At 41.4% G+C, this 23,861-nt stretch overlaps 2 protein-coding genes across 3 annotated transcripts; both read left to right on the top strand.

Annotated features, from left to right (window-relative positions):
- Positions 1-253: 253 nt before the first annotated feature.
- Positions 254-4,677, top strand: s1pr5b (sphingosine-1-phosphate receptor 5b). Its single transcript, XM_080029106.1, has 2 exons — positions 254-340; positions 1,773-4,677. Exon 2 carries the CDS (start codon positions 2,020-2,022, stop codon positions 3,247-3,249), a length of 1,230 nt encoding a protein of 409 aa, XP_079885232.1. The 5' UTR covers positions 254-340; positions 1,773-2,019; the 3' UTR covers positions 3,250-4,677.
- Positions 4,678-7,294: 2,617 nt separating this feature from the next.
- keap1b (kelch-like ECH-associated protein 1b) lies at positions 7,295-23,341 on the top strand. 2 transcript variants are annotated; one of them, XM_080028688.1, is made up of 7 exons: positions 7,295-7,363; positions 9,697-10,702; positions 11,224-11,469; positions 12,746-13,422; positions 18,141-18,346; positions 18,851-19,027; positions 20,877-23,341. In XM_080028688.1, exons 2-7 carry the CDS (start codon positions 10,397-10,399, stop codon positions 21,143-21,145), a joined length of 1,881 nt encoding a protein of 626 aa, XP_079884814.1. In that variant the 5' UTR covers positions 7,295-7,363; positions 9,697-10,396; the 3' UTR covers positions 21,146-23,341. The 2 variants fall into 2 exon arrangements, with proteins under 2 accessions (XP_079884814.1, XP_079884815.1); XM_080028689.1 differs by lacking the exon at positions 7,295-7,363 and adding an exon at positions 9,147-9,234.
- Positions 23,342-23,861: the final 520 nt, after the last annotated feature.

The following is a 23,861-nucleotide window of genomic DNA, read 5'->3' as shown; positions in this document are numbered from 1 at the left end:
ATGGCCAATAATTAGATGATGATGTAATGATTGCTCCAGCTCCTCCTCATCTGCCATCATCGAGAACAGTTTTGAAGGACTTTTTTGTTTGCAGCCAGGATAATGCATGTAAATGTCTGAGCTAATGTATGCAACAGAGAGAGACAGAGAGAGAGGAAGAGAGAGAGGGAGTTTGGGTTAAGACCAACCCCCTTGAGTTGTTGCGTGTTTCAACTAAGTTCTGAATTCACTCCCTCTGCCTTACAGTTTGACTGTGAGTCACTTGGTGCTCATGTTTGGATTCTCCTCACTGAGAAGCAGATGAAGTCCAGGATAAGGCTAACGCTACAACAATTCCAAGGTAATTCTTTCTTATTTTTTCTTGCTTGATGCAACATGTGAAAGGTGATGTTATTATTGGCACATTTGTTTCACATCATTTTCATTTGGTTTTGATGAGTTTTAAGATTGTTTGTGTTAGGTCTCACTCCAATACTTAAATACATTGCCATATGACCACATTTACACCAGAGGTAAATTAAGGCTGCTAAAAACTTTTCTATAGGAGATTGTACAAGAATAATTATAAGGTGCGAAAGTCACACAGAAAAGAAACATCATCAAATTCCAACATTTGGTTTGTTTGTTTTAATTGTACGTTGGTATTTTTTAAAAATAATTACATATACATTATTATAAAACACAGACGCTTGTGATTATAACATATGCATTCTCTGTCACACCTCTTCATGGATAATAGACGCTGAGATTCCAGTATTAATTCACGATCTCCATTCGTTTATCCATTGCATAAATTCAATCCATCATATTGAAGAACACGATACTCAGCGGTTTGTGCCAACACGGTGAAACTATATACATTTCCCAGAATCTTGATGGTTGGGTTAAACTCTCCAGATCATTTGTTAAATGTTAACATATGACTTCTATAGCAAGAAAAAACATTCCTTCACACGACATAGACTCAAAGGAATGCAGCCATATAGTCATCTCTGATGGTTTTCAACATCAAAAGTGTAAGTGTAAAATAATTGAAACGGAACCTTCAATAATTGTCATTTGCAAATACCATAAACTTTGGACATGCTGTTTAAGTGTGTTTGCCTGAGTGTGTGGGGCACTTCAAACACACCTCATCTATACTGTGAAGGTGGAATGTTGATGCTGGAGGGGAAAGCAGTTGCATGTGTGCCAAATTAAGTGCACGTGTTGTGATGGTTCTTGTCTATCAACCTTACGGTGACTGACGTACACTATATACAATATTGGAAAGACTAAATCTTTGTTTGAAATTAAAAATGATCCCTTTGTCCTTTTGTCCTTCAATATCACATTCTGCCCTACAAACGCACACAGCAATAATCAATCCAGTCTTATCTGTTTTAGTGGCACCATGAGGTTGTGACTGCAGTTTAAGTTTCATATTATCACAATTTACAGTTGCATGTCAGTACAGTAAAGTATGATTCAACACTATACTTTACTGCATATGTCACGGCGAGACATTTCAGTGTTCACACGACCATCCTACGCTCTGCTTTCTCTATGAAATTTGTGATTCATGAATTTTGACTCACTGCATTTCTTATGATGTCGTATGTGTGACTATAACTTAGTCCTAAACTCTTTCCAAATGGATGTTCACTTTCTTACTTTTGTATAAGAGTGGGATGTTTTCAAGTTAATCTTTGAAGAATATTGTTTCAGCTATTTGTGGTTCTGCACCCTTTCTTTGCATCATATTTCATGTGTTCTTCATGTATTTTCTGCAGCCTCTGGATCCTCTACCCAGGACAAACAGAGCTCACGAGCACCCTCTTCTGGCCAAAAGGAAAACCTCTAAGGATTCTTGTGGATTACATTTTTTCAAATCCATGTAATCCATCCATTTATTAAAAGGAGCCCAGGCATTTTTTTGGATATAATTTTTGGACAAATTCTTCACAGCTACCCCTTCCCAGAGCATGTAAAAAATGAACCTATAGCCACTGACTGTAGGCAGAATAGAAGAAAAGCAGCATGGAGGCTTCAAGTTCTGCTAATGCAGGGACTCCCCCCTATACACATGTATTCCCCACCTCCCCTACTCCCTCCTCCCTCGGCTATTGGCAGTTCTTCTGGGAGTACCAGGACAATTCTGTCATTGTGCAGCATTACAACTACACTGGCAAGCTGCAGAAAGACCGCTACCGTGAGGGGCTCAAACCCGAAGGCATTGCTTTCCTTGTGGTGTGTCTCCTCATCGTCCTGGAGAACGCAGTGGTTCTCCTGGCCATTTGGAGGAACAAGAAGTTCCACCTGCCCATGTATTACCTTCTGGGAAACCTGACTCTGTCTGATCTGCTGGCTGGAATTACATACATGGCCAACATCATCATGTCTGGACCTAAGACTTTGAAACTGACGCCATTGCAATGGTTTATGAGGGAAGGAGGGGTCTTCATCACTCTAGCTGCCTCTATTATTAGCTTACTGGCCATTGCAATTGAACGCCATGTTACTATGGTGACCATGAGGCCATACCATGGGGCAAAGCGGGGACGAATGTGGGCACTGATTGGTGCAAGTTGGGCCCTTGCAGTGTTTTTGGGGGTCCTCCCAATTTTGGGATGGAATTGCATTCACAGACTGGACCAGTGTTCAACCGTCCTCCCACTTTACGCCAAGAGCTATATCCTGGGCTGTGTCTCTGTGTTCAGCGCAGTGCTCCTGGCCATTGTGGTCCTTTATGTCAGAGTGTTTCGCATTGTGCGCACCAACACGCAGCGCCAGCGGCTGGGACTGTCCGGCAGCATGAGGAAGGGCTTAGCGAGGAAGTCGCAGAAGTACATCGCCCTCCTCAAGACAGTCACCATTGTGCTGGGCGTCTTCATCGCCTGTTGGCTGCCCCTCTTCATCCTCCTCCTCCTGGACTTTTTCTGCTCAACCCACAGTTGTAGCCTGCTCTACAAGGCTGATTACTTCCTGGGAGTAGCCATGGTCAACTCACTCCTCAACCCCATCATCTATACCCTGACCAGTAAAGACATGAGGAGAGCCATTCTGAGGCTGCTCTGTCGGCCGTGTCTGATGACCAGAGATGGGCAGGTAAAGAAGATCGGGATGCCTTTCCTAGAGTGCAGTTTCAGTAAAACTGAGGTGGCATCCCAGAAGTTAGAGGGGGGCCTGGAGACGACGATGTCCTCTGGGAACGTTATCACCAATCCATCTCCTATTAAGGCCTTTTATCCCAAACTCTTCAAGTCATAAGGACTTAGACTGACTGATTGAGTTCAGTAAGTGTGTGAAAATGGTTTCCCACTCATCATAGAACATGTAGCACATCTTCTTCATAGAGAAGGCAGTTCTGGTATTTTCCAATTTGGGCAGACACAGACAGTGTATGAAATATTATGAAGGTACAAGACAATCATGTTTAGACAAACGTCTTGCTTTGAGAAGTCAGTAGTCGTGCAGTTACAGCAATATAACCACATGAAAGAACTGTAATTCAAGATGGCTACAAAACAAAATGCCATAAAGATGCCACTCAAATGTGAACAGACTCTTTTAATGAGCACATGCTCATGATGAGACTCTAACTAATTTGCACTGAGATATCAAATGAATGGAGACGCAGCCTTAAATATTTTCTTGTGTTTCTGTAGTTTGTGTTGAGGCATGGAAGAAAACTTCTGTAAACCAAAGGACTATCATGACTGAAAAAATGTACCATTTTCTATTAATAATGATTGAGTGTGACTTGCTTTACCCGTTTCCTCTTACTGAAGTGTCTTAAAAACAGCACAAACTTGTGCAGTGTATAATCTGTGCATCTGCAGACACCTGGGTTTCGCTGGTACGAAGACCTGGGGTGTGCTGGGCAGAAAAGAGGGAGGTGGCTCTATTCTTTACTGTTCTTATAAACACAGCTCTGTGAAGAATGCTGTGGCATAGTTGTGGTAGGGAGATGCAAAATGAAAAGCCCCCACAGTGTTGAAATGACAGATGTTGATGCCTCTGATGCCAAGTGGAAAGTTGTTTGGGGTTGGGGTCCGATTCTTTTAAATGTCAGGCTTGGCATCTGCAGGGAAACTGCTATACAGCCAAATAAATAAATAAAATAAACATGTATTGTGTTTAATGATGATACAAAAAGGCCATTTTCTTTCCATTGTGACATGCTGAGTTTAACACTTAAAAGAAATCAGCTGCAGTTGCTTTTCTTGTAAGTGAAGCCTGATAAATTATTACTTCAAAGATATATATATATATATATATATATATATATATATATATTTCATCTAGGAAATAAAGTTGAAAATGCAATTATTCATCACCATCCAGCTGCATCAGGACATTTAAGGACAATAATGTGCCTGCACCTGTAAGCTAAATCATGCGGAATTAGAACAGATGAATCACAGTGCAATTATTCCAGTACTCTCCTTCACTATCCATCATGGTAACATACTATTTCAAATTAAGGTTTAAGGTACTGATTTTTCATTGTCTATGAAATTACTTTGACATCATTCTTTTTATACATAATTTTCTAGTGCAGTCTTTTGGATGTAACTGATGTAAAGAGGTAGTGTGCTTTTTGTACTGTAAATCATGTAGGGAACTTTTTGTATCTCTGCAGACTTTTTATATCATCTGTATTGTAAATTATATCTTTTTTTGTAACAAGCAAACTCCGCCTTTCTTTTCATAAAAGAAATAAAAGGTTTTCTTGAATGATTCTGCAAGAGTATTGGTTTATTTTCATTGAGCGTTCATTTGTGAACCTTTGCAGTCACACAAGTGTGGCAGTGCGTGTATCTCTCTGCATAGCTGAAGTTGTGTGAGTGGAAGAACAGTTCTGGAAGAAGCGCTACAGGAAGTCCGCCCACTTGTCTGACATCTGGTAATGACATTGGCCTATATACAGCCTTCTTCTATAAGCTCTGCAGGTCTCAGGACAGTTCCAGCGCCGCACAATGGACCTTTTATTCAAACACAGACCACTGCATTTTTCTTTTTTCCTTAGTCTGTCAAACCTGTGAGCAGGATTGGCCCTCACCTCACTCTGACCTGCCGTCCACGCTCCTCATGGCTCAAACAGGAGGAGGCAGATCATATGCTGGCTTTAAGGCTGCACTTTCTGCAAACGGGACAACCTAAACAGGCTGTTAATTCCACCAAAGCTTGTTTGTATTTTCCCACATTGCAGAGGTCTAAAGAAGACACTGCAGCTCTTTTAAATGGTATACGTTTAAGAAAAATCTTGTGTGGCTTATATTTGGCATTTTGGCTCATCCATTAAGGAAACACTGCTTTGTAGTGTGATTACTTATGCCACTAATTACAAGATTGACAAATGAGAAATGAAGTCTTGATCCAATACATTATTTTGCAACCACAGGTGCTGGAGAACAGCCACTGCTTAGACCTCTCTCAAAAGGAAAACATATTAATATCAATATTAATATCACAAGCTGTTCGGAAGTAAGCGTTGTGATAAGCTTACGTTTTTAGCTTGAGAAACATTCTCAGTGAACTAATTTCTCACACCTATCTGAGAAAATTGATGCGCACAGCATCTCTAAACAACACATTCATCAGCTTCACAGAAAGCAAGGTCTAGTGCAGGAAGCTTGACCAACTATGTAGTTGTTTCTCTTTTTAGTTAACCTTCTGTGACCTTCTGTGATAAAAGGTACCACATGGCACTAGGATACCTTTGATGATGATTTGCAGGTGCATACTTTTCTCCAGATGTTGGCTGAATCCAACAGCACTGTGCCTGCTGACAGAGGTTAACAGGTCAAGGAATCTTTCCTGGCCCCCAGCTTCCTCCCTGCTGCTGAAAACAGACAACAACATGAACAGGTAGTCATAAGTAATTTGTCACGTACACAGAGGATGTTCCCTCAGCATTACAGATGTACGGATACAAAATGAGACCCGCTCCTTGCTCCAGCAGAGATTTGGTCACATTTTCATAACTGTGATGTGTAGGAGATAAACATAACACATGGTATGTCAATATATACAATTCCATCACAAAAACGATCCTAGAACAGAAATAATGTTATTTGAGTGTCCAATCAGTGCCCTGAGGCAAACCTCTCCCAATTCCTTTGACTAGAAATGTACACAGAGTGAAGGCAAAGTCATGGCTGGGCAATTATTGGTGAAGGAAGGCTGATTCAAGGCTTGTCATATCATATCAGGGCTGATTGATGATGCCTCATCGTCAGTTTCATTTACCCTCAGAGAGTTGAGATTTAATCTCATTTATTAGTTTGTTTAATCAGCTGAAACTTCAGTTTATGGGGCATAACAAAGCTTCAATATTTGTTGCACAATATAAATACTGGCAACTCATTTCCAAATTATTAAAAGCTATTTGACAGCATGTAGGCTAATGTAGCCTATTCTGAGTCAATGAAGGTGGATCTTTGAGCCAGCAGTGTTACGGTTGGCTGTGGGTGTCACCTTGTGGCTGTTAGCCTGCATTACGCCTATGCTGTTTACTAAATGGACCTCATTACGTATTTTACATTAGGGAAAAGTAAGCTTATGTGGTGTGTTAGCACCTGTCTGGAGCAGGCACGTTTCCCTCAAGCTGCTAGAATAGGCCATTTGTATTAATTATAGCAGTCTATAAATACGTCTATTTTAGAGGAAGGGAATGTGAAAAGCAAGCAAGTTACACATAGGCCTACAACGGATGAAGCGATTTAGGTAATGGGGTAATTAGGAGACGTCTCTTGAGCACTGTTATTTTCATATTTTTTTTTTCATCATACAATACCGTTTTAGTCCTTTCAAGTTGGGAGCCCTAAAATTTGGTCTCGCTGCTTTGGGGCAATGTCACCAAAACTGCCTTAAGTAGGCACGTCCTACAGCCTATTTCTCTATTCCCCACTTGGGAACAGACCTATTTGTAGCCTATGCTTATCATAAACGGAATATCATTTGCAACTTTCTACAGACTTCATTGGACACGTTACATAGGTCTATGGAAAATACATCATGTAGCCTATTATGTGCATGAGTGGGCCTAGTCCTTAGTCCTATATGATATTTGTGACAGATTTGACTGGCATTCATTCCACAGTTTAGGGCACTCTGCCAACAACTTGCTTTTCCTTCACCCTGAGAAGTCCTTCTCAATAAAAGCCCCCTCCCTCGGGACATAATTCGCTGCCATTGCGCGTCAGTGGAGGCGGGCTCGTCGCTGTTGAGGCGGACTCTTATTGTGAAAGCGAGAGGAGGCCGGCACAATGCTTAGTCACGGTGAGTTACAGCTCCCCCCCCCCCTCCCCTCCCCTCCTCCTTCCTATGTGGCGCACAGCTCAGCTCGACAGACCGCGATGGAGGGATTCAACTAGATGTGAGTTTATTTTATTACACATTTAGGCGTTCAGCAATGGTTAAGAACACTAACTGTGTTGCCTTTATGTATAAAAGCGAGGAGGTTTCGAGAAGGAGCATGTTCAGATAGCCTACCGCTTTGTTAGCATGTTTGTGCTCGTATCGGCTCGGTCTATTATTAGGAGCCTATTTTGCTGTCAGCTCTCTATTTCCGAAGCGTCTCCGACTCTCTGTTTTGTAGGATATGTCTGTCGTGGAGACATTGTGTTCACTTTGGTCGAGAACCAAACAGGGTTCAATCGTTTCTGCTTCACCTGTGTTCACCCCTTTTATTATTGCCACTGAGAGATGGCGCAGAAACCCCCCATTGCATTCTAGATGTAAGGACCTTTCTTTATAGGTCCATGGTAAAGACTGGCTCAATTTCTGGGCTCATGTTTTGATACGGGCACCTCCACTGTTTTTTGTTAGCCTACGCCTCTTGAAGTGAGTTCAGGATGAGTCACTCACCAAGGAGTTCCCCGCCATGAAGCACGTTAAACAGTGACAGGCTATGTGTTTGAAACTGTTGGTTAATTAATCTCTCAAACTTTAAAGTTTGAGTCACTCCAGTTGTTTCGCAATCCCCGCTGGCACTGCATCCCAGGACTGCAGGCCTGAACGGTGTGGTTCCCAACCTGTGGCACAGGGTCCATCAGGGGTCCTCGACAGGGAGTCCCCATGTAGCATACTGGGGAGTACTTTGATTCATCACTGTGAGTGTAGGCCTGTAGGATGGTTCATTATTCTTCATTAGTACTTTTTTAATGTTGATTTTGCGCCTAAAACACTGTCCAAATCCCCCAAAAAATAAATTTTATTCAATCAAAGAAGACACAGGAAAGTAGAAGTCTTCTCAAATGATAAGCTGAAACCATCTAATTAAGCTTGGAAAGTGATTAAAAATGGCCAAAATAGAATAATTTTGTCTTTCTATAAATTTTATAATGGTGTTGGCTATAAGAATGGGAAACACACCTTCTTTTGCTTCTAAAGAGAATCAGTCTTTAATGTCAGACCTTAAACTGTTGCTGTATTCATAGGAATTGCATGAGTGATCGGAGATATGCTGCGGGTACAGCCGAAGACCCAGGGAGCCTGTTTATCAGTAAGCTGTCTGACTCGGAGAGCGAGTATGCGAGTTGAGCAATATGTTCTCCTGTGGAACTATTTTACCCAGAAACCTGGAGGCAAAAAACATAGCAGCAAGTGTGTTTCATATTACACTGGGGAAGGATTAACATCTGGCTGACTGACCTCACAACGTGTCCCTATCTGTTGATAAAATAAATTGCCCTGACGTAGTTATGATGACTTCAATTCAACGGGTTAAAGAGAAGGACACAAACACATACTTGCAGAATTGGAAGCGCAAGGCCATATTAACTATCCACTGTGTCCTCATATAACACCAGCAATAGTTTCTATGTGTGGGTGTGTGTGGCTGGTGTACAATTTAAGCTTTGTTATGTAACTCCCAACATTGTTGCTGAGTAATTCTGACTCTTCCTTATTAGAGAATGCCTGACAGACAATTAGTGACTGTTGACTGCTCTCTGATAGTTTGATTGACTGAAAAGAGGGGCATTATTTTGTTGCATCCCACTAGGATTTCCATCTTGTGTGTGGTTTCTCAGCCACTGCTGTAGGTTTTTCTAGAGTAAAGGTAGACCTTGATTCTGAATGAAAGAGTGTGTGTGTGTGTTAATTTTTTGTCTTAATTGTGTGTAAATTAGGATTTTGTTGGCTGCTGCACAAACCGTTCCCTCTGTTCCAGCCCTCAGCTGGACCGATCACAGGACAGGAAAAACACTCAGTCATGCTGGCTGGCTGAATTCAAACCTAATTTAGGTCATTATTACTTTATTCCTTTACACACTTGCTTGCATTTTGTTGTGTTTATTTGTCTCTTTGGTTGGGCAACGCTCTTAGGATTGGATGCAGAAGCAGCAAGTTTGTTAATCTGACATCAATCCTATCGGAGAAACATTTAAACCACAGATAAAAGGAAAGGAAACATTTTTTGAAGAGCGTGTACTGCTAAACAAACATGCGTCATGAGAAGGTGGAAGCCTTGACCCCAGAACTGCACCAGGGAGAGTACACCATGGTGTGAAAGGCCTGATTGCCTACAACACGGCGTCTTCTTGTGTAGATAAACATTTTGCTGCGTGAGTTAATAGAGCACTACTGCTGCTGAGTGACATGTAACACGGGACAATATATTTTACAGTTGTTTGTTTTATAAATTGTTTCAGTGCTGACTGCTGACAAGCTGACTCTCTCTCTCTCCCCCTCTTTGTTTTTCACCAGTTGTCAGCTGAGCTCACAGCTTCCGAGTAAACACAGCGGTGCTTACAAATTCCATAGCTGTGCAACCTAGAGGAAGGCGTCTCCACTCTCTGGAGAAAAGTCACCCAACCAACCCCACCCCCCACTCCAAAGGGCTCCAAGTTACGCTTATGACACTTCTGGCACTCGACCCTGTTTTTCTTTCCCCCCTTTCCCTCTTCGACGGGCCTTCTACCGCCTCATCTACAGTATCTGACTCTGCTGCTCTCATTGAGACCTCTTCTAAATGAAGAAATAAATCAAACTTCAATTTTTTAAGAAATCAATATGCACGACTGACCACCAGTGGTGAATCTGGACATTATGTCACTTTGATTATGTTGGAACCGCAGCATGTAAGAGTACTACCAGCCACCACTGGCAGCTCTCATACGAGTCTCTAGGAATGCCATAATGAGCAGTATGGCTGGACTCAAGTACTGAACAGCAAGGAAACCCCAATGTCCACATAACTCTGGAATAAAAACTTGAACAGTTCTGTACAACCAAGAATCACCCAGAAGAGCCTGCTGCAGCCCTCTTTATTAGGCTGCCTGCCAAGTTTCAGTTCACACTCTTCCTTTTTCTTTCCTGCATGCCTGCGCCTGGTGCGAGGATGCCCCGTAACACTGCCCGCTGTTCTTGAGAAAGAGAGTAAGGAGGAGGGCGAACAGGGTGGGAAATGACAGAAGGCCTGACAGAATGCAAAGCGCTGGTAACTCCGTCAACGCGCAACGGCCACCGTGTCTTCAGCTACACGCTGGAGAGCCACACGGCGGAAGCCTTCGCCATCATGAACGAGCTGCGTCTGGGCCGGCAGCTGTGTGACGTCACGCTGCGTGTGCGCTACGAAGACCTGGAGGCGGTGGACTTTGTGGCCCACAAGGTGGTGCTGGCCTCCTCCTCCCCGGTCTTCAGGGCCATGTTCACCAACGGCCTGAAGGAGTGTGGTATGGAGCTGGTGCCCATAGAGGGCATCCATCCCAGGGTGAGTCAGGTGGCATCTTTTCTTCTATGGTCTAAAATTTATTTGATTTGACATACGTTTCCACTCACAGACCATTAAACATCATTCAGGGTCTGATCACATTAAAAAGTTGACTGAATGGGGTTATGACTATGTCGTAAAGGGGCTAGGGGTCACATTTTAAGAATAATTATCATAAAAAGAGAAATTATATTTTGATAATTAACATCTTATTTACACACTGAAAGGAACAGTAAACCTTTGACCTCTGTCCCCCTTACCATTCATGTTTACAAAGCTCATACAGATACACACATGGACACAGCATATATGTTTTGTTAGCGCACACAAGGGCAATCTGCAAGTCCCTGCCCAGGAGAAATATAGCACAAATACCCTTTTTTTCCTCCTGCACCGCTGCGCCTTATTCCATACTTCTAACCCAAACCCAGACCCTCTTCAAGCCCGTCCTCAACCTTTTCCCCTATTCCTTCATTCATTCATTCATTCATTCATTCATTATTTCTCTCTCACTTATTCAGGTCATGGACCGACTGATAGAGTTTGCCTACACGGCCAGCATCTCCGTAGGGGAGAAGTGTGTGATTCATGTAATGAATGGCGCAGTCATGTACCAGATAGACAGCGTGGTCAAGGCTTGCTGTGATTTCCTGGTCCAGCAGCTCGACCCCAGCAACGCCATCGGCATCGCCAACTTTGCTGAGCAGATTGGCTGCACGGAGCTGCACCAGAAGGCCCGTGAATACATCTACATGAACTTCAGCCAGGTAAGGCTCGAGCACAATTTCTAATGATGGTAGCCCTCATTGTTTTGTCTTTCATCACAAATGTTAAAGACCGTTTTTTTTTTTTTTTTGTGCATTCTTACTCTTCTTACTTTATTTAATAATGGGCAGTGTAGAAACAGAAGAGAAAAGTGGGGTGACAGACAGGTGTGGGTTTGACATGCAACAGACATTCCCAGCTAGAGGACGTGTGGTTATCTGGTATTGTATGTGTCATAACTATTGAGAAACCTGTCAGACATTAAACTATGTATTGAAAAGGACTGGAATCACAAGCATTAGGTGAAACTTGGCTGGCTGCCTGTTGTTGAGAACAGAAGTTTCATCGGCCGGGCTTTGCCAGGTGATGCGTAATTGTTACTTAGCAGCAAATGAGTTTTCTATGAATTTTAATGAGACCATTTAGTGGCAATTCCCTATTGTGAGATATAGGCGTTTGAGAGCCTTCAGTCTTAGTAACATATATTATGGCATGCCTGGAAACCAAATGTTTTGTCCACTTTATTTGACCTGCTCATTCCCAAAGTTTGACCAGCTAAAATAAAGCTCACTTAATCTAAAGGTGAAATAGAATAATAATCATATTTTTACTACTAAAATAGTGACGTATAATAGATACTTACTACAAAACTAGAACAAAAACCAGAGCTTTTCTATTTATAGTGCCAGGGGATTTGTGTGAAAAAGGTGTTTCGTGGTGTGACTCAATGCTGTTTCACTTGTTCCATTGTGGTTTTTGCTCGGTTGACCTTTTTTGTGTCCTTCAGACATGCTGACAAATAGCCGTGCCCTTGTGTGGTTACTGTAAGACGAAAGCCATGATGAGTCACGACGAGGCTTGTAACTTACCTGACTGAGAAAGATAACAAGACAATGTCTCTTACAAGAATTTAAACTCAATATTAATCCCAGATAGAACTGATAAGATAGAACAAGGTAGAGTCAGGTTAGATGAGTCATGGTGTATCTGTCAGAGGTTCAGCCTTTTTTTAAATGTTGTGCTTTTCGTCGCACAAAAAAAACTATAGAGTAGATAAATGAATTATTTTCCAGGGAGAGAAGAAAATTGTTTTAAGGGGAAACATCAGTCAAAAGAAGTTTAGTGTTTTTGGATTGAAAGATACAAAGAATTTGGTCTAAAATGAACTAGGCTACCACTCTGGTGGCAGGAAGTCCGATTTCTTGGGTGTTCATAGTCTGTTGTGTCATATTCATATTAAAGTCATTCATATTTTGGTCTCTGCCCCCTGTCTCCTAGGTTGCAACCCAGGAGGAGTTCTTCAACCTGTCCCACTGTCAGCTGGTCACCCTCATCAGCCGTGACGAGCTGAATGTGCGCTGTGAGTCTGAAGTCTTCCAGGCGTGTGTGGACTGGGTGCGCTATGACCGGGAGAACCGCCGGCCGTATGTCCAGGCCTTGCTGCAGGCCGTCCGCTGCCATTCCCTCACCCCTAACTTCCTGCAGGCTCAGCTCCAGTCTCTGGACTGGGACCCCCAGTGCAAAGACTACCTGGCCCAGATCTTCCAGGACCTCACCCTCCACAAACCCACCAAAGTAATTTCCTGCCGAACACCCAAAGTGCCACAGCTCATCTACACAGCAGGGGGTTATTTCCGCCAGTCGCTGAGCTACCTGGAGGCGTATAACCCCTGTACGGGCGCCTGGCCGAGGCTAGCTGACCTGCAGGTTCCTCGCAGTGGCCTGGCTGCCTGCGTGATCAGCGGGCTCTTCTATGCTGTCGGTGGAAGGAACAACGCGCCTGATGGCAACATGGACTCCAATGCGTTGGACTGCTACAATCCCATGAACAACTGCTGGCTGCCGTGCGCTCCGATGAGCGTACCCAGGAACCGAATCGGAGTCGGTGTCATTGATGGCATGATATACGCAGTTGGTGGATCACATGGGTGCATTCATCACAATAGCGTTGAAAGGTAAGCACATGGAACTTTTTAAATGTAAGATGGTGGTGTTATTTTCGATTTTATTTTATTACATTCACAATTCGCCCCTGAAAAGATGATAACCACTGCTGAATTTATTCTGTGTAAAATCAAACAGCAGCCTTATTCTTTAACTAGCAACAGGTACGGGAACTCTCAGTTTGCTTTGATTTGTGACAGGTTGTTCTTAAAAGCCCATTGAACTGAGATGTATTTGACTGTTAATGTGTCTGTTAGGCTTATTGTATTGATTCAGTAACCGATAAACAAACACAAAATGTCAAAAGAGTCAAGCAGAAGACATTTATAGTACGGGCGTATGCTCAGATCTGTTTCCTCTATTTAGTCAATGAATACCGCACAGCTGGGATCAGGTAACTTCCTGGAAAGAGATTTTTTTGTTGTTCCGCCTCATTGAGGAAGTTTCATTCCAAAGAGAAATACTTTTGTGCCTTAAAACGAAACAGTAAATGATGATGATTGGTGAAAATAGAACAGCAAGGTTTTCATTCCTGTTCCTGTGACACTCAGTGCACTTACATGCAGACTCATGATCGGTTAAATAAACAAATAAGACTTCAACAGGACTTATAAAACGCATGTAAACACATTTATCCGATCTACTTCACACACAAATTAACGGACAATCGAAGTCGGATAATAACACCTAGATAACTTGTTCATAGTTGGCAACAATAAAAACTAACTAACTAACAGTGTCAACATATCCCAACTACAAATCCATTGTTCCTTCTGTGAAGGCATGAGTTAAATCCAGACAAGAATCTGTGCAGGTGCAGATTAACTGTAATACAGGGAAATATGTAAAATAGTCATATAGTTAAATATTTACCCAAACCCTGACTCCAGTCCTCAGGTTACGCAGAGAGAGAGTGCAGTGACAAATGGAAATCATTGACCAGGACAAGACAAGACAATGACTGTGCAGAAGGAACATGACCAACCTCTCAGTGTAGCACAGGCTGCAGATGTTTGACACACACCCCAAATAAATCTCTGCGATAAAGATTCCCTTACCAGTAAACGGGACCTTTGGTTTGAATGTGCATCCAAGCAAACAATACAGTATAGGTGACTCTGACTTGTTGGCTGGGTGCCTGCACAGACAAGGATGAAACTGGAGGGGTAAAGTGTGGACCTACCATGTGTTAGTCCTTCTCTATTAAGTCCATCAGTGGCAGGTGAGGAGCCACCTGTCACTATATATATATATATATATATATATATATATATATATATATATATATATATATATATATATATATATATATATATATATATATATATATATATATATATATATATATATATATATATATATATATATATATATATATATATATATATATATATATATATATATATATATATATATATATATATATACAGTATCTCACAAAAGTGAGTACACCCCTCACATTTCTTCACATTTTTCTTTATATCTTTCCATGGGACAACACTGAAGAAATGACACTTTGATACAATGTAAAGTAGTCAGTGTACAGCTTGTATAACAGTGTAAATTTACTGTCCCCTCAAAATAACTCGACACACAGCCATTAATGTCTAAACTGCTGGCAACAAAAGTGAGTACACCCCTTAGAAAAAATGTACAAATTGGGCCCAAAGTGTAAATATTTTGTGTGGCCACCATTATTTTCCAGCACTGCCTTAACCCTCTTGGGCATGTAGTTCACTAGAGCTTCACAGGTTGCAACTGGAACCCTCTTCCACCCATTTATGACAGCATCACAGAGCTGGTGGATATTAAAGACCTTGCGCTCCTCCACCTTCTGTTTGAGGATGCCCCAAAGATGCTCAATAGGGTTTTGGTCTGGAGACATGCTTGGCCAGGCCATAACCTTTACCCTCAGCTTTTTTAGCAAGCCACTGGTCGTCTTGGAGGTGTGTTTGGGGTCGTTATCATGTTGCAATACCACCCTGCGGCCCAGTTTACGAAGGTTGAGTGCACGTGGTCAGCGTCGTACACAGAGGTTGGCTTTGGAAAATAGACGTATGAGTGCTGCCAGCATTGCTGAAGGGCTTGAAGGGGTGGGGGGTCAACATGTCAGTGCTCAGACCATACGCCGCACTCTGCATCATTAGAACATCATACTGGTCTGCATGGCTGTCATCCCAGAAAGAAGCCTATTCTAAAGATGATGCAAAAGAAACCCCACAAAAAGTTTGCTGAAGACAAACAGACTAAGGACATGGATTACTGCAACCATGTCCTGTGGTCTGATGAGACCAAAATACATTTATTTGGTTCAGATGGTGTTAAGAGTGTGGAGCGGCAACCAGGTGAGGAGTACAAAGACAAGTGTGTCTTGCCTAGAGTCAAGCATGGTGGTTGGAGTGTCATGGTCTGGGGCTGCATGAGTGCTGCCAGCACTGGGGATCTACAGTTCATTGAATTCTAACATGTACTGTGACATACTGAAGCAGAGCATGATCCCCTCCCTTCATAAACTGGGCCGCAGGGCAGTACTGCAACATGATAACGACCCCAAACACCCCTCCGAACGACCACTGGCTTGCTAAAGAAACTGAGGGTAAAGGTTATGGACTGGCCAAGCATGTCTCCAGTCTTAAACCCTATTGAGCATCTTTGGGGCATCCTCAAACAGAAGGTGGAGGAGCGCAAGGACTCTAATATCCACCAGCTCCTTGATGTCGTCATGAATGGGTAGAAGAGGGTTCCAGTTGCAACCTGTGAAGCTCTAGTGAACTACATGCCCAAGAGGGTTAAGGCAGTGCTAGAAAATAATGTTGGCAAAACAAAATATTGACACTTTGGGCCCAATTTGGAAATTTTTTCTTAGGGGTGTACTCACTTTTGTTGCCAACAGTTTAGACATTAATGGCTGTGTGTCGAGTTATTTTGAGGGGACAGTAAATTTACACTGTTATACAAGCTGTACACTGACTACTTGACATTGTATCAAAGTGTCATTTATTCAGTGTTGTCGCATGGAAAGATATAATGAAATATTTGAAGAAATGTTAGGGGTGTACTCACTTTTGTGAGATACTGTATATATATATATATATATATATATATATATATATATATATATATATATATATATATATATATATATATATATATATATATATATATATATATATATATATATATTAGGGCTGTCAAGCGATTAAAAAAATTAATCTAATTAATTACAGGCTCTGTGATTAATTAATCTAAATTAATCGCATACTTATATGACACTTTTATGCCTGTTTATAAACGGCTGTATAGCCTACAGTTGGTCTCTCTCTCGTAACTTCTGTCTCCTCCCCTCAGCCAACTTCACCGAATTTTCTACTTAAAACCACAAAAAAACAAGCAGGCTAAATGAAGACTGTCTATCTTCCACAACAGACAGCGCTGCACTGCCGCGTTAAGCTAGCAAACAAAAGTGAGACGGAAGATTGAGAGATACTGAGAGTTTTGAACCTACATTGTTAATTAGGCACCCACTAAATCAATAATGCACAGACACTGCGGAGAATAACATAAGATAACTTCCTACCTTCATGCTTATTTGCCCGAAGCTTCCCATAAAACGTCCATAGAGCCCTCTCTATGCTTCTTTCTTTACTCTTTAATCCTGTGCGGGCCGTGTCGCAAACTAGGCTACAGTTGCAGCTGCGCTATCGTCTCACCCCTTTTGCACCGGGTCAAAGGGCACTATTATAGAAGTGCGATTAATCTGCGTTAATTTTTTTAATCGCGTTAATTTTTCTGTAATTAATTAATCGAAATTAACGCGTTAATTTGACAGCCCTAATATATATATATATATTTATATTTTAGGGCTGTCAAAATTATCGAGTTAACGCAGGGTCATTCATTTCTGGATTTAACGCATTAATTTTTTTATCGCGATTAACGCATGTGCAGAATGATCCGCCCCGTGCATCCCACCGGCTCTGTACTACAGCCACTCTAACGTTGTGGCTGACCCAGGATCAGTAGCTGCGCGCAGCCAAACATAACAGCACGCTAGCCCATGCCGTGTTTTAAACTGCTAACAGTCACGTCTGTGTCGGGGGCATAGATAGATAGTGTATAAAATCAACTGCCGCGGGTGACAGTTGATGTCGGGAGCAACAGGAGGAGAAACATTGTTCGCTCTGTTCAGAGCCCGTGAGGACACAAACGTCTGCAGTTTTCAGAGGTGTGTGTGTGTGAGTAGACATCAACATAACGTCAGCTTCCTGGTCAGTCCCCTAGGACGTGTTCGCGCGTACACACACACCGCGGACTGTAATCAAGTTGTATTCAAGAATGCACAACCTATAGATTCACAAAATAAATGCCATTTTATAGCCAATGTTTGCCCAAAGACATAGTAAAGAGGCAGACCAATTGAATTATGGTGTGGTAGGTATATATTTTAGTTTGATTTAAATTTATTTTCAGTATTAAAACCATCATTTGGATTTTCAATTAATAAAAATACTAATTTTAAGTGTACATATCCACCTTCTGTCCTTTATCTTTCCGTTCATACAACAATATACAGAGACAATTCGAAATTTTCGGGCATATTTCGAATGGTAAAATTAATCGTGATTAATCCACAGAATCCTGTGATTAATCTGATTAAAATGTTTAATATAGATACTGGACAGTGATAACAATAAATAAAATCAGTATATGTGTCCTCGCTGCTCGGCAGGTATGATCCAGAAAGGGACCAGTGGCAGCTGGTGGGCCCCATGTTGACACGGCGTATTGGTGTGGGCGTTGCGGTCATCAATCGGCTGCTTTACGCGGTGGGGGGGTTTGACGGGGCCAACCGCCTCAGCTCCTGTGAGTGCTACAACCCAGAGAGGGACGAGTGGAAGACCATGGCCTCCATGAACACTGTGCGCTCCGGAGCAGGTAACAGAGAATATAAAGCTGCTTTCTAAAAAAAATATAAATTAATTCTCTGGCTGGGCAAGTTTTCCTTTATGTTCCTCTTAAGATATATTCATGTGCTTTATCAAGCCCTCTGCTCAGTGCTATTGGGCCCATGCACGCTGTATAACTGCAAAGTCACTGGTTTGATTGCAGCTGGATAACTTTTTCCTTTTTTTAATTGACTATAATGTCAGTCATATCAAAGATACTGATACAGTTGACAAGTTAATCTTTGACTATCCTGCAGGGGTATCCTGTAGAGCGTATTTAACACATCCTTCAGAATATCTGAGTAAGGGACGACTGGCTGCTGCACCAATGTAGCACCCCGAGATTCACTTATTTTTAACTCAGTCAAAAACACAAACCCAAAAGGAGTTGTCCTAACCTTAACTCTGTTTTCTTCTTTTTGCCCACATCTTGACAGTTATCTACAAGTTATCTACAGCTTGGATGAACTAACCTTTTGACCCGTTGTCTCAGGTGTGTGCTCTCTGGGGAATCAAATCTTTGTGATGGGCGGCTACGATGGCACCAACCAGCTGAACACAGTGGAGCGCTACGATGTTGAAACTGATACGTGGAGCTTTGCTGCCTCCATGAGGCACAGACGCAGTGCTCTGGGAGTCACTGCATTACATGGAAGCATCTATGTACTGGGTGAGTAATACAGTAGTGTAACTGGAGACTGCCTATTGAGAGTAAAATCACTAAACTGGAGTAAGGTATTAGTGACACAAGAGTTATTGTGTTATGCTGTATTTTATTTCAAGTACACTCATGGCCACTGACGCATACAGTATTTCTGTGTTTTATTAATAGATGGCATTTGCTTTGTACATTGGGGTATTGGCCGACTAGCTAATGTTAGTCAACCTAATTTCATACATTTGTTCTTTTATTAAAGGGCATTCTTATTTCTGCATTTCTGTTTTTTTAACTTTACATTTTGTGAAGATAAAGATGTGCTCATGAAAAAAGAGGATTTTTTTTATTCCTTGAAGCAAGTCTTCAGTTTTCTGTTTGCACTGAACTATACAAAAACATATATTTTTTTAATAAAAACCAAGTATGGTAAAACTGCTTTCATAGGTTTGTCAGTCAAAAACCACACAAACATGTCAAGTGTGTAAAATGCTAAATAATCTACATGTTGCAAATCACATGCTAGAATAACATAACGGAACCTCTGACTCAGCTGTTGAGCGTCTAGATCAGTGGTTCTCAAAGTGCGGCCCGCGGGCCAATGGCGGCCCGCGGAAGCATATCTGGCGGCCCGCATTGAATTATGAATTATAAAAAAAATTAAAAAAAAAAATCAAATCAAATTTTTTTTTTCATTTTTTTTTTATAATTGAAACGCACGGAGGGGATGCGTCCCCCGTAACAGTAAAAACAGTACAGGGGTCGAAACACTTAAATATCCCTCCTAATTGTTTGTATTCATTCCCCACTTATTAAACTTGCGAAGTTCGGCTGGCCTCTGCCTCTCGTTGCAGACGGCTGGTCAGCCTCCCGCAGTGCAGCAGGCAGTGTAGTGGTCCCAATGTAAGTTGTTAGATAGTGAGCTTGTCAAGCCCAATACGATGCACTTTCTCACATTCAAGGTGAATTAGATTAGGTCAAGTGTCTAAGGATGGATGCTAACATTATCTGGTTTCTAACTCTTTTGCCTAAAGTTTAGCTAACAAGCTAACGTTAGCTAGCTGCTGATAGCCATGGAACTATCTGCCTAGTTGACTGCTGGTAGCCCACCCTGTTTATTTCCAATGTAGTGTCATAATAGTTAACACTGCTGCTGCATCATGAGTAGTGAGTCCTACAAAAAAACACTCCAAAAGGTGATACGTTTTCAATGTGTAGAAAGTTTTGAACAATAAAGTAGAATAAATATTTGAATGCAATACAGAATGCCTCAGTGCCTTGATTTATATTCCATTAGATGTGTGTCAATGGGAGCGAGTTGTCTTTTCCTTAACATTTCCACCATAAATAAATACAGAAGACACAAATTACTGCATAAAAATTAACCAAAATGCACAAAATGAAGTGTTCAAACCTCAAATTTTTCTGGGGGACAACTCCCAGACCCCCGCTTTTAATGTGTGTTCCCCAATGTTGAAATGAGACCTAGCCCTTAATTTATTACTTTAAATGTGTTAATTACACAGTATTGGATGCTGACCAATACATGTAAACTGTAAAGACGCAAAGACGCTGGCCATTGAAATTATTTCAGTTTTATAATTGTTTTTCCTTCGGCGGCCCTCGGTCCAATGTTGGGTTCCTAAATTGGCCCTCAGCTATCAAAAGTTTGAGAACCCCTGGTCTAGATGCATTGTGGATCATGTAGGCACCAGGTTTTGAGATTCAAGAAGAAAGCGTGCAATAAATCCGACTACGTGTCGATCAGAAGTCCAATCGGTTGTAGGGGTACAGAAATAAATTACTCTTTTTAATTGGTCAACCCCTTTTTTCATAGAACAAACTGTCACTTTCATGTTTGCAGGAGGCTACGATGGCAACACCTTCCTGGACAGTGTGGAGTGCTACGACCCAGAGAAGGACACGTGGTCGGAGGTGACGCACATGACGTCGGGGCGGAGCGGCGTGGGCGTGGCCGTCACCATGGAGCCGTGTCAGAAAGAGCTGCCATCATGTCACAAGTCTGAGAGGGAGAATGGTGCGGCGTCACCGGCCTATCACTCAACCAACTCCGGTTTCAGCTCTCAGCACAGCCAACGGCACAGCAGCGGCTCGTTTGACAAAGGCACATGAGGCTCATCACTTAGACCCTTTCACACACACGCACATGCACAGACAAGCAGCCCCGTAACTCCAGCGTCTTCCCTGATCAATAAAAAAAGACCCTCACAGCTGATTTAGAGTTGGAGTTGAGCTGGAACACCAGGTGCTGCATCACTGCAAAAAAAATCACACTTGTTTTGCGAATATGAAAAAGATAGAACTCTTTATTTTAAAAGTGCAGTGCTGATTATCTATGAAATTAATGATTTATTTGAATATCCGCACTGGATCATCCAAATCAGGTATGATCCCAGAACCCGTTTTCAAGACTTTAGATATGATTAATTGGTTTGTGGCTTATTGTTTTCGGCAAGACCTCAGTCCGTCTGTGTTCAGATCTGGGATTTGAAGTCCTAAGTTGGACCATCATCTCCCAGGGTTGAGCTATGACAGGATAGGGCTGCATACTAAAAAGGACCATTTACCGGCCCAAACCGTCATTAAGGGCTCTTTATACGTCAAGAGCAACCCATGCAAAAGATAAATCTGAGTGGAAAAAAAATAATTAAATTATCTAATTTTGTAAGAGAAAAAAGAAAAGAAAAAAAGGACTAAAAAATTGTAGCATTTGTCAGCATAGGCAGTAGAGTTCAAAGTGCCATTACAATGCCAATGGGCGTGAACTGTCATCAGTATATTGTTTTCAGGTGCTTTGACTGAAAGACGTTTCAGTGTGTGTAGAAATTGGTAAAGTTAACCCAGACAGCCACAAGATGAAGATTACATGTGACAGTGGGCCTCATGCAAGAACATTTATTTGTATTCTCATCCCAAAACACTTCGCTTTTTACACAAGGTTCAAAGGCAGTCAGCAATTTGTTTTACCCTCACAAACCTTTTGGGTGTTTGAGGCATGCCAGCTGCTCATGAGTGTGTGCGCTTTCCTGACGATCAGCGACAAACTGCTATCCTCAGTTGTTCACAAAGTCATCACCCAAGAGTAAAAACAAAAAAAATCACACTGTTCAAAAATCAGCACATGCGTGGATCCTGAAATATTATTCTAGTGGCCAGCATCTTTACATAGCTGTGCGGTGACAGAAATAAGAAACAAACGGTAGTCCATGACTAAAATGACAGGGATATGAGAGAATATATTCTGTTAAATTAAGGTGTTGACCTGCACAGTGACCTGTTTAAATATGTATCACATAAATTTGTCATTAAAATTTGCAAAATAAATCTACTCAAAAGAAATTCTCAGTTATTTAAATCAAAAATCCAAACTAAGGCATTATTATTATTCACTGTTCTTTTCATCCCCTTGTAGAGATGAGCAGTCTATCTGTACGTGACTCGACATACAGAACAATTCTGATTGCGCAAACTGTCTTTAATCACTCCTGCATCAATTTGAGTTTTAATCTGTTTTACCGAATGGTTATTGCATGAGGCCCTAAGAGTTGGTACAAGTGAATCGGTAACTTAAGGAGTTTACAGTAACCAATGTGTCAGTTCACTAGTCACCATTTGTAGGTTCACTGCAAGGCTTTGTGTCTGGTCCAGAGTAATTGGAGTGCCAAGAGAATGAAGAAGCAGGTTTTGCCTGTGTTAAGAGGAAAGGGAATTGTAGCATTTTAAAAATGTGGATTCAAACATCTCACTGAATGTGTTTTTATAAAAAACACTAATAACTGACACAATTGCAAACCTCCCCGTACAGTTGACTTTGTTTTTTTCACTTCCACCAGACCTCAGAAACAGAAGTGACCATGTTTGTGCATTACTGTTCGGATATTGTATGCTAATGACAAAACAAACTTGCTTAAAGAAGTGTATTTGTAACAGCAATTTAAGCTTCAAAGGTTTTTAAGTGATGTTTTGTACATTGATATTCTATGAAGTCTTGTACAGAATTTCCGAGCTCCCTTTTTTATTTATTTGTTCAGATCCTTTTTGTTTTTCTCACTCCTCTTAACTGACATCGACTTTGTAATAAATTGAACTCTGGTGTTGTGATTTTGAATAACTAGCATGCATTGTAACTAAGTAGGAATGCCTGTTAATGCTAATTTTGGATGTTTTTTTTTCTTTTTTTTTATAAGAGAAAAAGAAAAACTTAGCTTCACCTCGAAAGGGACTTTTTTTCCTGTCTGTCAGTAGTTGGAATGAAAATTTAGAATATTTAAGGTCTGCTTTGTACATTTATTTTCCAGCAAAAAACAAAACGCTGTACAATAATAAATTGTAAAGTAAAATATGTTTATTGTACTACTGGAGCCCATGAATATCTTCTGATATTATTTTGTTATTCACAACAAAACTACATACGTATGTGTTTTGATGTGAAGCATGTACCCAGTTGTGGTCTGCCTACAATTTAAATGAAATCTAGGTTTTCAAAGATGCAGTGGCCACTGGAGGGAGCTATGGCTCTTTCATACTGGAAACAATTGTTTACCTGTTCACTACATTATATATTATACATTATCTTCATGTTAACATATATATAATTAAGCATATTGGTTAATAGGTCAAGTCACATTTTTGTTTTCTATATTTTCTTTCCGGCATCTAGACCTGTTCAAACTGTGCCATCTGTCGACCACCAATGATTGCTGCCATCACATCGCATTTCCTTGCTAAACCTGCAGGTGGTTCTCAATTATTTTCTGTCATGCCCCCCCTAGGCGACAGAATTTTTTTTTGCGCCCCCCCTAAATTGAAATACTATTGAGAACCTGCT

This window comes from Ammodytes marinus, assembly GCF_949987685.1.
Source record: "Ammodytes marinus genome assembly, chromosome: 6".
In the NCBI taxonomy this organism is placed as follows: Eukaryota; Metazoa; Chordata; class Actinopteri; order Uranoscopiformes; family Ammodytidae; genus Ammodytes; species Ammodytes marinus.
Note: the sequence above shows the minus strand (reverse complement) of the source record. Positions and strands in the feature narration are given on the sequence as shown.